This window comes from Microtus ochrogaster, unplaced genomic scaffold (genome assembly GCF_000317375.1).
Source record: "Microtus ochrogaster isolate Prairie Vole_2 unplaced genomic scaffold, MicOch1.0 UNK3, whole genome shotgun sequence".
NCBI classification, from domain to species: Eukaryota; Metazoa; Chordata; class Mammalia; order Rodentia; family Cricetidae; genus Microtus; species Microtus ochrogaster.
Genome location: NW_004949101.1, coordinates 14,224,439 through 14,235,932, shown reverse-complemented (window position 1 = coordinate 14,235,932; position 11,494 = coordinate 14,224,439). Strand labels below are relative to the sequence as shown.

At 47.4% G+C, this 11,494-nt stretch overlaps 1 protein-coding gene across 2 annotated transcripts; it reads left to right on the top strand.

Moving 5' to 3' along the window:
• The first annotated feature begins 48 nt into the window (after window positions 1-48).
• On the top strand, window positions 49-8,424 carry Bmp2 (bone morphogenetic protein 2). Of its 2 annotated transcripts, XM_005365552.2 has the most exons (3): window positions 49-1,102; window positions 2,199-2,548; window positions 7,452-8,424. In XM_005365552.2, the coding sequence occupies exons 2-3, from the start codon at window positions 2,206-2,208 to the stop codon at window positions 8,291-8,293; spliced, it is 1,185 nt and encodes a 394-aa protein (XP_005365609.1). In that variant the 5' UTR covers window positions 49-1,102; window positions 2,199-2,205; the 3' UTR covers window positions 8,294-8,424. The 2 variants fall into 2 exon arrangements, with proteins under 2 accessions (XP_005365609.1, XP_026644246.1); XM_026788445.1 differs by lacking the exon at window positions 49-1,102 and having other exon boundaries at window positions 2,005-2,548.
• The last annotated feature ends 3,070 nt before the right edge of the window (window positions 8,425-11,494 follow it).

Genomic DNA, 11,494 nt, shown 5'->3' with positions numbered 1-11,494 from the left:
CGGCTCGCGCTGCGCCCGCCGCTGCGCTTCCCACAGCCTGTCCGGGAGAGGCAGCCCGGGACGTCGCCTCCCCAGCCGCCGCCGGTCACCGGACGCCTTCGGGGCGAGCGGAGCGCGGGTCACTCGTGGCTTCGAGACACCGGCGCGCCTCGGGTTGGAGCTTCTGACTGTGCGCTCCTGGCGCTGTGGCCTCGGCTGCCCGGGAGAAGCCGGAGCCGCGGACCGACGCGAAGAGCCGGGAGTCGGCAGCCCCGCCGCACCCGGAATGCGGGGCCACTCCAACCAAACACCAAGCATCCGGGGCGCGCGAGCCGAGGAGTGAGCGGACCCCAGGCTGCCACAAAAGACATTTGGCCCGAGGGCTCCGACCGCGAGGTCACCCGGTTTGGCGGCCCGGGACGCGGCTGAACTGGCTTGGAGAATGCGCCCCAGGACGCCGGGGCGCCGCAGCCGTGCGGGCTCCGCTGGCGAGCGCTGATGGGGGTGCGCCAGAGTCAGGCTGAGGGATGCGGAGTGGCGGCCCGTCCGCCGCCCAGATCTTCGCTGCGCCCTTTCCCGGACCCGGCTTCTCCCAGGATGGCTGCCCCGAGTCATGGGTCGCGGCCGAGCTAGCGCGGAGCGTCCGACCCTCGCCCGGCGAGTCCCGGAGCCCGCCCCGCGCCCTACGAGCGCTGATCCCTGAGGACGACGACAGCAGCAGCCTTGCCTCTGCCTTCCCTTCCCTTCCCGTCCCTGCCCCGCACTCCTCCCCCTGCTCGAGGCTGTGTGTCAGCACTTGGCTGGAGACTTCTTGAACTTGCCGGGAGAGTGACTTAGGCTCCCCACTTCGCGCCAGTGTCCTCGCCCGGCGGATCCAGTCTTGCTGCCTCCAACCCTGTCACCTCTCCTCTGCTCCTTGGCCGACCTGGTCCACCCCAAGACACCGTTCCCCACGGGGAGAAGGACGACGCGGCTGACACCCAGAGAAGGAGGACCAGGCGAAGAAAGACAACAGAAACCCGGTCCCTGCTCCAGGTCCCTCGGACAGAGCTTTTTCCATGTGGAGACTCTCTCAATGGACGTGCCCTCTAGTGCTTCTTAGACGGACTGCGGTCTCCTAAAGGTAGAGGACACGGGCCGGGATCCGGGGCTGACGGGTGACACCGCGTTCTCTCCATGCGGCGCTGAGCGCCACGGAGGACCGGTCGAGTGGACGTAAACAGACCCTCTCCCGGTGCACGTGCAGCGAAGCCCGCCCTAGGGGATCAGACATCCCAAACCCGAGGCCCCTCTGCCTTGCCCACCTGGCCTGCGCTCTTCTGCCGGTCCGTCCTTCTCCCCAGTTTTCGGTATATAATTAGGTCTGTTAGAGAATTAATGGCTTTACAAAAAAAAAAAAAAGTTACAGAAACTCAGTGGATTTCACCCGTTAGTTGCGGTAGAGATGCCTTGGCTGTCCTTAAATTATGCCTGAGACCTGGAGTCTGTCTTAAGAGCTAGGTCCATTTAGGAAGGAAGGTACTTAGCGTTGGGCTCCCTGTGTGTTTACTGCAAGGACGTGATGTGTCACAGTTTACACGTGCATTCAGAGAAACTACCATTTACATAATTGCAGTAAAGAGCATGGCTTCCTTGACTTAACAGGGGTCTAGGGAAGGGGACAGAGTGGCCAGTGGGTAAACCCCGAGGTTAGAGACTTGGGCCACAACTTGAAAGTGGAGTCCGAAGTTGTAATCTTGAATTTAGCGCTTACCGAATCTACAAGTTAGATATAGTCGCCTACCAGGAAGTTCTAAACAGCGCTTCTAAGGAAGTCACATGTGCATTTGGGTCTGTTTCTGTGCAAACGAGCGCTGCACAGTATAGTTTTGTAAGAGATGCAGTGTGTCAGACCAACCGGTGGCTTCCCTGCTTCCTGACACCACCTTCCTAGCTGGTTGTCATATGAAAAGGTGCATGATGGTCATTGACTTTTATTGGGAGTGAAGACCAAGCCTTAAGTGAGAAGCCCAATGTAAGCAGAGAATGGGATGAGAGGAGGGAAAGCACAGGGACTTGGGATCCTCAATCCTCTTGATCATCCGGGTTGTAGCCGTGAACATGACATGCCAGGAGGGCATCCTGGAGAAGGCCAGCGAGCCCTATGGGAGCCGGGGCCGCGGGGGCGGGCGAAGGACTGGGCGGGGAACGTGGGTGACTCACGTCGGCCCTGTCCGCAGGTCGACCATGGTGGCCGGGACCCGCTGTCTTCTAGTGTTGCTGCTTCCCCAGGTCCTCCTGGGCGGCGCGGCCGGCCTCATTCCGGAGCTGGGCCGCAAGAAGTTCGCCGCAGCATCCGGCCGCCCCTTGTCCCGGCCTTCGGACGACGTTCTCAGTGAGTTTGAGTTGAGGCTGCTCAGCATGTTCGGCCTAAAGCAGAGACCCACCCCCAGCAAGGACGCCGTGGTGCCCCCCTACATGCTGGACTTGTACCGCCGGCACTCGGGCCAGCCAGGAGCGCCCGCCCCGGACCACCGGCTGGAGAAGGCAACCAGCCGCGCCAACACCGTGCGCAGCTTCCACCACGAAGGTGAGCTGGTGGCGGGCGGCGGGGCGGGGACGGCGGGCGGGGACTCGGCGGGTAGCTCGGGCCTCCGCTAGTACAGCGGACGGCCCCTCTGCTTCTGTACCATCCCCTCTGTGGCCCCGAGCCAGGGATTCCCCACTGGTGAGTCCGCACCCTTTCCTGGCAGGTAGCCAGAAGACAGACTCCTCCTCCAAGAACTGGAGGGAAAACGAGTGATGGGGAAGAGGGTAAAAGACTGGCCAGTCCCTAGTCAGCTAAACGTGCCTGAACTGCACAGGAGAAGGTGGAGGGTTGGCTTCCTTAAAATCTGTTCGAAAGCTCTGTGTCTTGTGTTCACGCTGGAGTTTCGAGCTAGACAGAACCAAGGGCCGAAAGTTCAAGGATAATATTAACAGACTAAAAGCCCAGGGCCCCAAAGCATTCAAATTTACTGTTGATCTGGGCCAAGTTTGAAAGATTTTGAATACCTATCTAATCCCCGTGGGAGATCAATTCCACAATCAATCTTATTGTTTCCACAGTGACCTTCCAGTCTCGTGTTTAAATCTTAGTCACCAACTGGAGACAGGGCAAGCCTTCAGATAAAAAGCTGTTTCTTCTACTGAGTGCTACCTTCCTAAGCAAGGCAGTGGGTTGTTTTTTCCTTTGGGTATGAATGTGGCTTCCCAAGGTAGGGCATTTCTGTTCACTTCATCAGAAAGACATTTAGTGGGTTCAAAATGTCTTAGAGACTTGCACCAAAGTTCTTAGTTCAGTTAGTTAAACATCATGCCTCAGCTCAATTCTGTCTCAATTCTCTCTCTCTCTCTCCCTCTCTCTCTCTCTCTCTCTCTCTCTCTCTCTCTCTCTCTCTCTCTCTCTCTCTCTCTCTCTCTCTCTGACTCTAAATGTTCTTTTGGCTTAATGTATTCTAAATAGAATATCAGTTCCTTCAAGTTCTAGAAGCATCCAGAGCTGTCTGTCAGTGAGCAGCAATTTCTAGAACAGTAGTGAGCTAGGAGAGACATTCCCCTTTTAAGATTCTGCTTTGCCTTGCTAAGACAATAAATTTCAAGCAAAAGAACATCTGTGCCCTGAAATGGTAGCCCCCCCCCCCAAGATGGCTTAAACTTTGAGAAGTCTGCTTGATTATAGGAAAAAGTCCCACAGGCAGGTCACATAGCAAGAGGTATATCTTCCCAGAGGCAGCTACTCAGGAAGGGCACTCTAAAATCCATCTCTTCCAAACAGATTTCTCAGTTTTGAAAGATAGTGGGACCCCATTCTGGTCTTCAGGATCTGCCCACAGAGAGCAGGGAAACTCAGGTGTGTTTCACTCCATCCCCACCACCCTGAGGAGATTTTGTCCAAAGCTAATCTCTCCCAGTTGACAGTGATCAGAAAGCTTTTGTAGATAAGAGGGTGGGGGGAGCACACAGCTGTTTCCCCTGATGCCTCTGGAGATTTAACGTGAAAACCTGATTATTTGTGTATTTTTTTATTTACTAGTCTTTTCTAGCATGAAAACTATTCTGTATTTGTAGAAACCACGTATATACTTTATCCTTGTTTAAACAAAGCTAAAAGGATCATTTAAGTTCATTAAAACACAAAGCTACAATTGAATGAAAGTTTCCTGAGTAAAATCTGCATCTTCTCAATCTTCCTTTGGAAGTGACTTGATAAACACAGGCAAAGCATTGTCTCTCTGTGTTAGTTTAACTCGGTGTGCTTGGGTTCAGAACAAAAATTTCTGTCTTTAAATGTGATTTTCATGTATAAAGCTATATAGAAGTTATGGACTTGCTTAGAGTAACGTGCACTAGCCTATCTGGTGTAATTAGATGTTATTTTTACTGCAACATCTCTTTTCTATCATCATTACACACACAGGACATTTTGCAAGACTGTTCATTGTTGAGTGGCTTTGCCTTGTGATGGTGAAAGCATGGTCCAAAATTCCAGTATGCATTTGGACACAGACACCAGGAATGCCCCTATCTATCTGCCTCTAACTGTCACGGTGTAATTACAGAGACCTTGTGGGGAAAACAGTTGCTCAGTTTGCAGATAGTCCTTGGCACTGATGTTTCAACCCCAAAAAGGGTTGCAAAATCCTCCAAGCTTAATGATAACTTCTGAAATAAAACTCGCCCTACTTCAGGGCAAACAAGTAGCCACAGAGAGCAGGTTCTGAACAATGTCTGTGCGTCCCATCCGGTGGTGTCACTTTGCATTTCTGTTCATTCAGCTCTGTCTACATGTCCAAAGGGCAGCTGGGCAATATGTTTTCATTCCCACAACAAAACCTCACTCGGCAGTTACCATGGTATAAGGTACCAACTCCTAAGGATTTGGACCGCTGCTTAGGATTTGATTTCTCTCCTCACGCCTTCCGATGGCTAGAACTTGGGCATTGCCGCAGACTCAAGTTAGTTCTGTGACCCAAGAGAAGTTCACATAAACTCTCTGAATTCCCAGCTCTTTCATTCACAAAATGGAGATAATCACGGTTCCCCTCTAATGAGCTTGTTGTAAGGTAGTTCATAGACAGATGGTCATAATGTGGAATGTTAAATCTGGGCTTTGTTTCTAGAAAAAAATGGAATGGCGTTGCTGTCCTATTTTTCTCCCCCTCCCCCCTTTTCTTTTTAACATTTTTGCAGCTAATCATTCCTTCCATTTGATTAAGAACTAAGAGCCTGATACTCAGGTTGGAGCCAGGTAAAAATCTTGAAATCCCTTAGCAAGTTCAGCTGATTCAACAGGGGATGTTTACAGAGAATTAGCAGGCAGTTCGGCCTCCAGAAAGTGTACATTACCCTCTCTGTATTTTCTGAGCCCCAGGCTTGCTGCCATGATTTGTAGAGGCCTTTTCCTATAATTTACTTTATTTAAAAGAGATTTTCAATTCCCCACCCTCAAGAAGAGGTTGCACCTTGTTCCCTGAAAGAGAAAAGGTTTTTGTGTCCTGACCCTACTTAGGCAGTTAGCCTCCTGTGTTGAGATATTCTTTCAATTCTTGGCTTCTGTGTATGGTTTCAGTGAACAGTAACAGTAGATACTTTGGAATGAAGGCTGGATGGGGTCTTCTAAGGATTAGGGCAATATGAATGCTGTTGGGAGATTGGAGATAGGTCTTTCTCTTGTCATTAGTATTGGCTAGTGCATTGTTCTCTCTTATGAAGGCCACTTACTCTGTCTTGCTGATACTCCTTACCTCCTGAGTGACAGACAGGCCACAGGAAGTGGCTGTTTCTATGCTTCTGGCTGGAAGATGGCAATCTTGACTTCATTTCTTAGACAGATATTATTCTCTGCTGCTTCAATGACCTGTCTCCCATATTTATCTTGGGGATTGCCCCTTTGCTTTTGTCCTACGGTCATATATGTGTCTATATGCGTGCATGTGTACTTATGATTGTCACATTTTCCTTCTTTGTGAATTGGGATTCAGGGATTTTGTTGCCACTGTGTTTTTCTGTTGACTAATGTAGCTGTTTGTAGAAGGCCCTGGGTAATTTGCCTTTATAGTCTGTCTTTAAAGGAAGTCATATGTACCTTCTGTGCCAATGTCAGAAGAAGTCAGTGTGATTTGGTGTGATTAGGATTTGGGAGATGTTGTTACTCTTTTTCTTTTTCCCTTGAAGAAGTGCCTCAGGCAGAAAAGGGACCCAAGAAGAGCAATCAAAATGAGTTTTTTCAAAAGAAGCTACATACAGTCCTTCAGACTTTCTAGGAATGTCCTTGCCCTAAAGTACCATTAACTGATAGTGGCGTTCAGAACATGAATGGGTCCCCAAAGGTATCATCAAGAACTTATTGGCAAGCAGGTGCAAGAGGACAGTGAATGGTACCCAGCTGGCCTAGTGTTCTTCATGTCAAAGCAGAAGAGCTTTAGACGACTCCCCTGTTTTAGTCTCTGGCCGGCTGATGGTAGCCTGAATCCTTACTCACCGGCCAGTACTTAGGCCTCTTCTATAAAAGGGGCTTTGCAAGTCTGCTTCTTTGTCACTCTTCCCTTTGTACGCAAGAAACATCTTTTGTATCCTTGACACTGAAGCGTGGTCCATAGCTCGCAGCATCTCTTACTAAGAGCTTGATGGACATGCAGGCTCGCAGGCCCCTTCCCAGAGCAACTGTTATGCAGGCCAGAGTCTAAGACGGCTGTGTCGGCCCAGAGGTTGAATAAGGATGCGATGGAGATGAGAGAACAGGCAGTCGGGAGCCATTTCTCCTGAAATTCTTTATCGTTAATTACTACAGTGTCCTAGTGCCACCCATACCTCTGTCTCTAGAGTTCTGAGCAAAATGGTAGGGTGCGCTTTGTAAAATGTCATCATTGATGTTGCGTTTCGGAGTCTCTAATTAAGAGACTGAAATCTGTATATTGAGATTTGTAAATCATCTAAATTGTAGAGTGATGTTTTCACATGCCGCTTAAGGGATTGACATGAAAGCTCGTTTTCTTAGTCAAGAAACGCAATCATTTCCTCAGCCCCTCAGTCATTAGCCCTCGGCTAACTATAGTACTGACTTTTCCCCCTAAAGTCAGTGAATTCCAAAGAAGTGTTTCACTATTTCCTCCATTATTATAGCTACCTAGGAGCTAGGTTCGATATTGGATTAAGAGCATAGCAATTACAAACTAAATGTGATCATATAGAAACAGGAAAATGAGACTCTATTTTCACTTTAGAGACGAGATAGTTTTATTTCCTTTAAAGTGTTGAGCATTAAACCCAGGGCCAAGGAAAGGAGGCAGACAGGGTCCCTCTAGCCCTGACATTTTTACTTTCTGGTTGCAAACTTGGATGCAGTTTAACTTGAATTGTCCATTGAGGTTTTAGACTTTCATAAAGAAGTCAATTACCATCGGCTCTCTTACTGAATGCTTTCCTTTTTCTCCCCACTGTGATCGAACTAGAAGCCGTAGAAGAACTCCCAGAAATGAGTGGGAAAACAGCCCGCCGCTTCTTCTTCAACCTAAGTTCTGTCCCCACGGAAGAGTTCATCACGTCTGCAGAGCTCCAGATTTTTCGGGAACAGATACAGGAAACTTTGGGAAACGATAGTTTCCAGCACCGAATTAATATTTATGAAATTATAAAGCCGGCAGCACCCAGCTTGAAATTCCCTGTGACCAGACTCCTGGACACCAGATTAGTGAGTCAGAACACCAGTCAGTGGGAGAGTTTTGACGTCACCCCGGCCGTGACGCGGTGGACTGCGCAGGGACATGCCAACTATGGGTTTGTGGTGGAAGTGGCCCATTTGGAGGAGAAACCAGGTGTCTCCAAGAGACATGTGAGGATTAGCAGGTCTTTGCACCAAGATGAACATAGCTGGTCACAGATAAGGCCATTGCTAGTGACTTTTGGGCACGATGGCAAAGGACATCCACTCCACAGAAGAGAAAAGCGTCAAGCCAAGCACAAACAGCGGAAGCGCCTCAAGTCCAGCTGCAAGAGACACCCTTTGTATGTGGACTTCAGCGATGTGGGGTGGAATGACTGGATTGTGGCCCCTCCAGGCTATCATGCCTTTTACTGCCATGGGGAATGTCCCTTTCCCCTGGCGGATCACCTGAACTCCACGAACCATGCCATAGTACAGACTCTCGTGAACTCCGTGAATTCCAAGATCCCAAAGGCATGTTGTGTGCCGACGGAGCTCAGCGCAATCTCCATGTTGTACCTAGACGAGAATGAAAAGGTTGTGCTAAAAAACTATCAGGACATGGTTGTGGAGGGCTGTGGGTGTCGTTAGCACAGCAACAATAAATAAATAAATATATATATATTTTAGAAAAAGAAAAAACCCTACTCTCCCCCCCAAAAAAACCAGCTGACACTTTAATATTTCCCAATGAAGACTTTATTTATGGAACGGAATGGAAAGAAAACACAGCTATTTTGAAAATATATTTATATCTACGAAAAAGAAGTTGGGAAAGCAAATATTTTAATCAGAGAATTATTCCTTAAAGATTTAAAATGTATTTAGTTGTACATTTTATATGGGTTCAACTCCAGCACATGAAGTATAATGGTCAGAGTTATTTTGTATTTATTTACTATTATAACCACTTTTTAGGAAAAAAAAGATAGTTAATTTGTATTTATATGTAATCAAAAGAAATATCAGGTTTGTATATAATTTTCCAAAAATTGTAGTTGTTTTTCAGTTGTGTGTATTTAAGATGCGAAGTCTACATGGAAGGTTACTGGGCAAAGTGCTTGCACGTTTGCTTTTTGTTTTTCGCAGCACTACTGTTAAGTTCACAAGTTCAAGTCCAAAAAAAAATGGATAATCCACTCTGCTGACTTTCAAGATTATTATATTATTCAATTCTCAGGAATGTTGCAGAGTGGTTGTCCAATCCGTGAGAACTTTCATTCTTATTAGGGGGGGATATTTGGATAAGAACCAGACATTACTGATCTGCTAGCAAAGCTCTCCTTGCAGAAAGAATAAAGCAGAACGAGTGGAAATAAATAGGAAAACTGTGACCATGTCAGGAAATGATAATGGCGTCTTGTTCTTTCCTAAACCTATGATCCCTTCCAGGGGGCTGATCTGGCCAAAGTACTAAATAAAATATAATATTTCTTCTTTATTAACATTGTGGTCATATATATGTACAATTGATTATCTTGTGGCCCTCATAAAGAAGTGGAAATTGATTTGTATTTTTGTGTTTACCATTATCAGCAAGCTCTTTATTCACCAAAGCACCCAATTGTCTACGTTTGCCCAACACTGAGCAACATTGAGCACCTTGTTTTTCTGCCTACACCCTGTTCTCTTACCTGTCGGCTTACTTTTCTTCCCAGGGATGTGTATTTGGACACATTTCTCCAAATGTTAACCCTGTTTCCTATAATAAATATCAAAAACTCTGACATTTCATCCTATAAAATCTAACCCATGAGAGCAAATAGTGCATTTTTAAGTGTTCCCAGGGTCTTCTATCTGTGTTTGCACTTTCATTGCTGAAGTGACTGATTTAAAGGTGGCGGGGAGGGGGTGACTTAAACAGTTGGAGAAGTCCAAACAAACCCCATTTGCACCAGGAGCGGGAAAGAAAGTGAGGGAAAGCCAAGGCTAGAACAAGGCAAAGACTGCAGAACGAGCCCACGGTAAAGTTCCAGAGATGCCATCCCTTGCAACGGAGGCCACAATGCCAACAAATTAGAAGGAGAGAGTGTCTGGGATCAGCTTCTGTGAAGACACCTGCCAATTGGCCAGCTGCCCAAAGGGAGTGAAGTCAAATGCAGCCCAGGAGGGTTAACCGGCAGCCGTGGCTGAGCTTCCACACTCAGATTGGAAGTGCAACCTAGGCAGGGCTTGTGGCTATGTTTGCAGACCAGGGAATCCACAATGCCAGGTTAAGGTAGTGTTTCAGGTCAGTTTCTAGAATGTGGGTCGTCCTGTAGTCCCCTCATGGCTGACGCCTAGTTCTTACCCCCTTTCTTAACCCCTGTCTTCAAACGGAATCAGAAAGCAGCGTGCTCACAATGAGAAGGGCTGTTTGAATTAAATTCTTCTCCAGTGTTAACATGGGATGACCTTGAGCATGCTTACCTTTAGAGGCTTTGAAGTTTCAGAGATCTTATTTTGAATGAATATCCGGGTTATCTTTTGAAGCATTCTTTCTCATCCCTTTTTGCTGTTCCCTTTGCACGGGTAGAAACCATTAGAGCCAACTATGGCTAGCGAAGTCCTTCACTCATTCTTTGCTGTGTCTTGCCATGGGTACTACTAACAAACCACAGTCTTAACATCTTCTTAAAAAGAATGGCCCATGTTTTCCCATGTTTCTCCAAGTTCTGGAGATAGGAGTGGGGATATCCAACAAGGATTCCATCCTTGGCATGCTTTCTGCTTCACTGTTTCTGATTTTCTTGGTCAAAACTACTTGAAGAACAACAGGTCCCGCGTGATGTGTATGTATATACATATCGATGTATACAGTGTGTGTATGTTCTAATTTATGCATACACATATATGAAGATTATGTGTGTTGCATACGTGGATGGCTACGTTTTTGGTTTCCATTAAGGTGTAGAAGTTTCGCAAGGGATGAGCTGTGTCATTCTTCCCTAACCTGAGTGGTTCAGGTTTTCCCTCTAGTTTTTTAGGATGGAAAATCCATCTGTACAATCAAAGCCGCATCCAATCACTTAGCTAATGTCTATTCAGCTGTTTTGCTGTTGAGATACTGATTTGTTGGGTACTAATACATCATACCCCTCACGCTCTCCTTCCTTCGACTGAAAGGCCAAAGGAACAGAGCTTTGCAGTGAAGAATGCTCAAAGTATTAAAAAAAAAAAAAAAGACAGTGAAAAAAAAGGTGGTGAAAAAAAAGGCGGTGGGTGTAAATTGGCAACGTGAGGAAATCAGAATATCCAGGTTCTGTTTCATGTCTTGCACGAGAAAGGGCAAGTAGGGTGAGATTAGGGGGAGGCCCAAACATCTGCTCGACTCAGGTAAATTGCCTCTCTCCTTTCCTTCACATAGCTGGCATAAATTACAGCCTACAATATTCTCTAGGGCAGACTTTTCTGACCAGTTCCCTGCTCTACAGACTTCAAAGTGAACTTTTACCTGACTTGCAGTGCCTACGTTCTAAATAAAACGGGTTCAGCTTTGACATGTACCTCAATCCTCAGCAATGCCTTGAGGGAAATAAAACCTTGATGTGGATACAGCCCTCACGGAGTCACGCTACCTTACAAATCCTGCCACAGTGGTCCGGGTGGGGCCCGAGGTCCTGAATTCCTGATGAAGTCCCAGGTGAAACCCCGGTATCACGTGCCAGAGGACTACAGTTTGAGCAGCGAGATTCTGTTGACTGTTCTTTCAGTCGGAACTACAGAAGCTGCATCAAGTGTAGCCTCTTCGATCAACAGCCGCACGCAGATGGAAAGAAACAGAAGGCAAAGCTGTGTTGCAGTGGTGTCTAA

Coding starts and splice junctions, on each gene's coding strand:
- Bmp2 (XM_026788445.1), top strand. CDS start 2,080: ATGACATGCCAGGAGGGCATCCTGGAGAAGGCCAGCGAGCCCTATGGG. Junction 2,549..7,451: donor GCGCAGCTTCCACCACGAAG/GTGAGCTGGTGG, acceptor TGATCGAACTAG/AAGCCGTAGAAGAACTCCCA.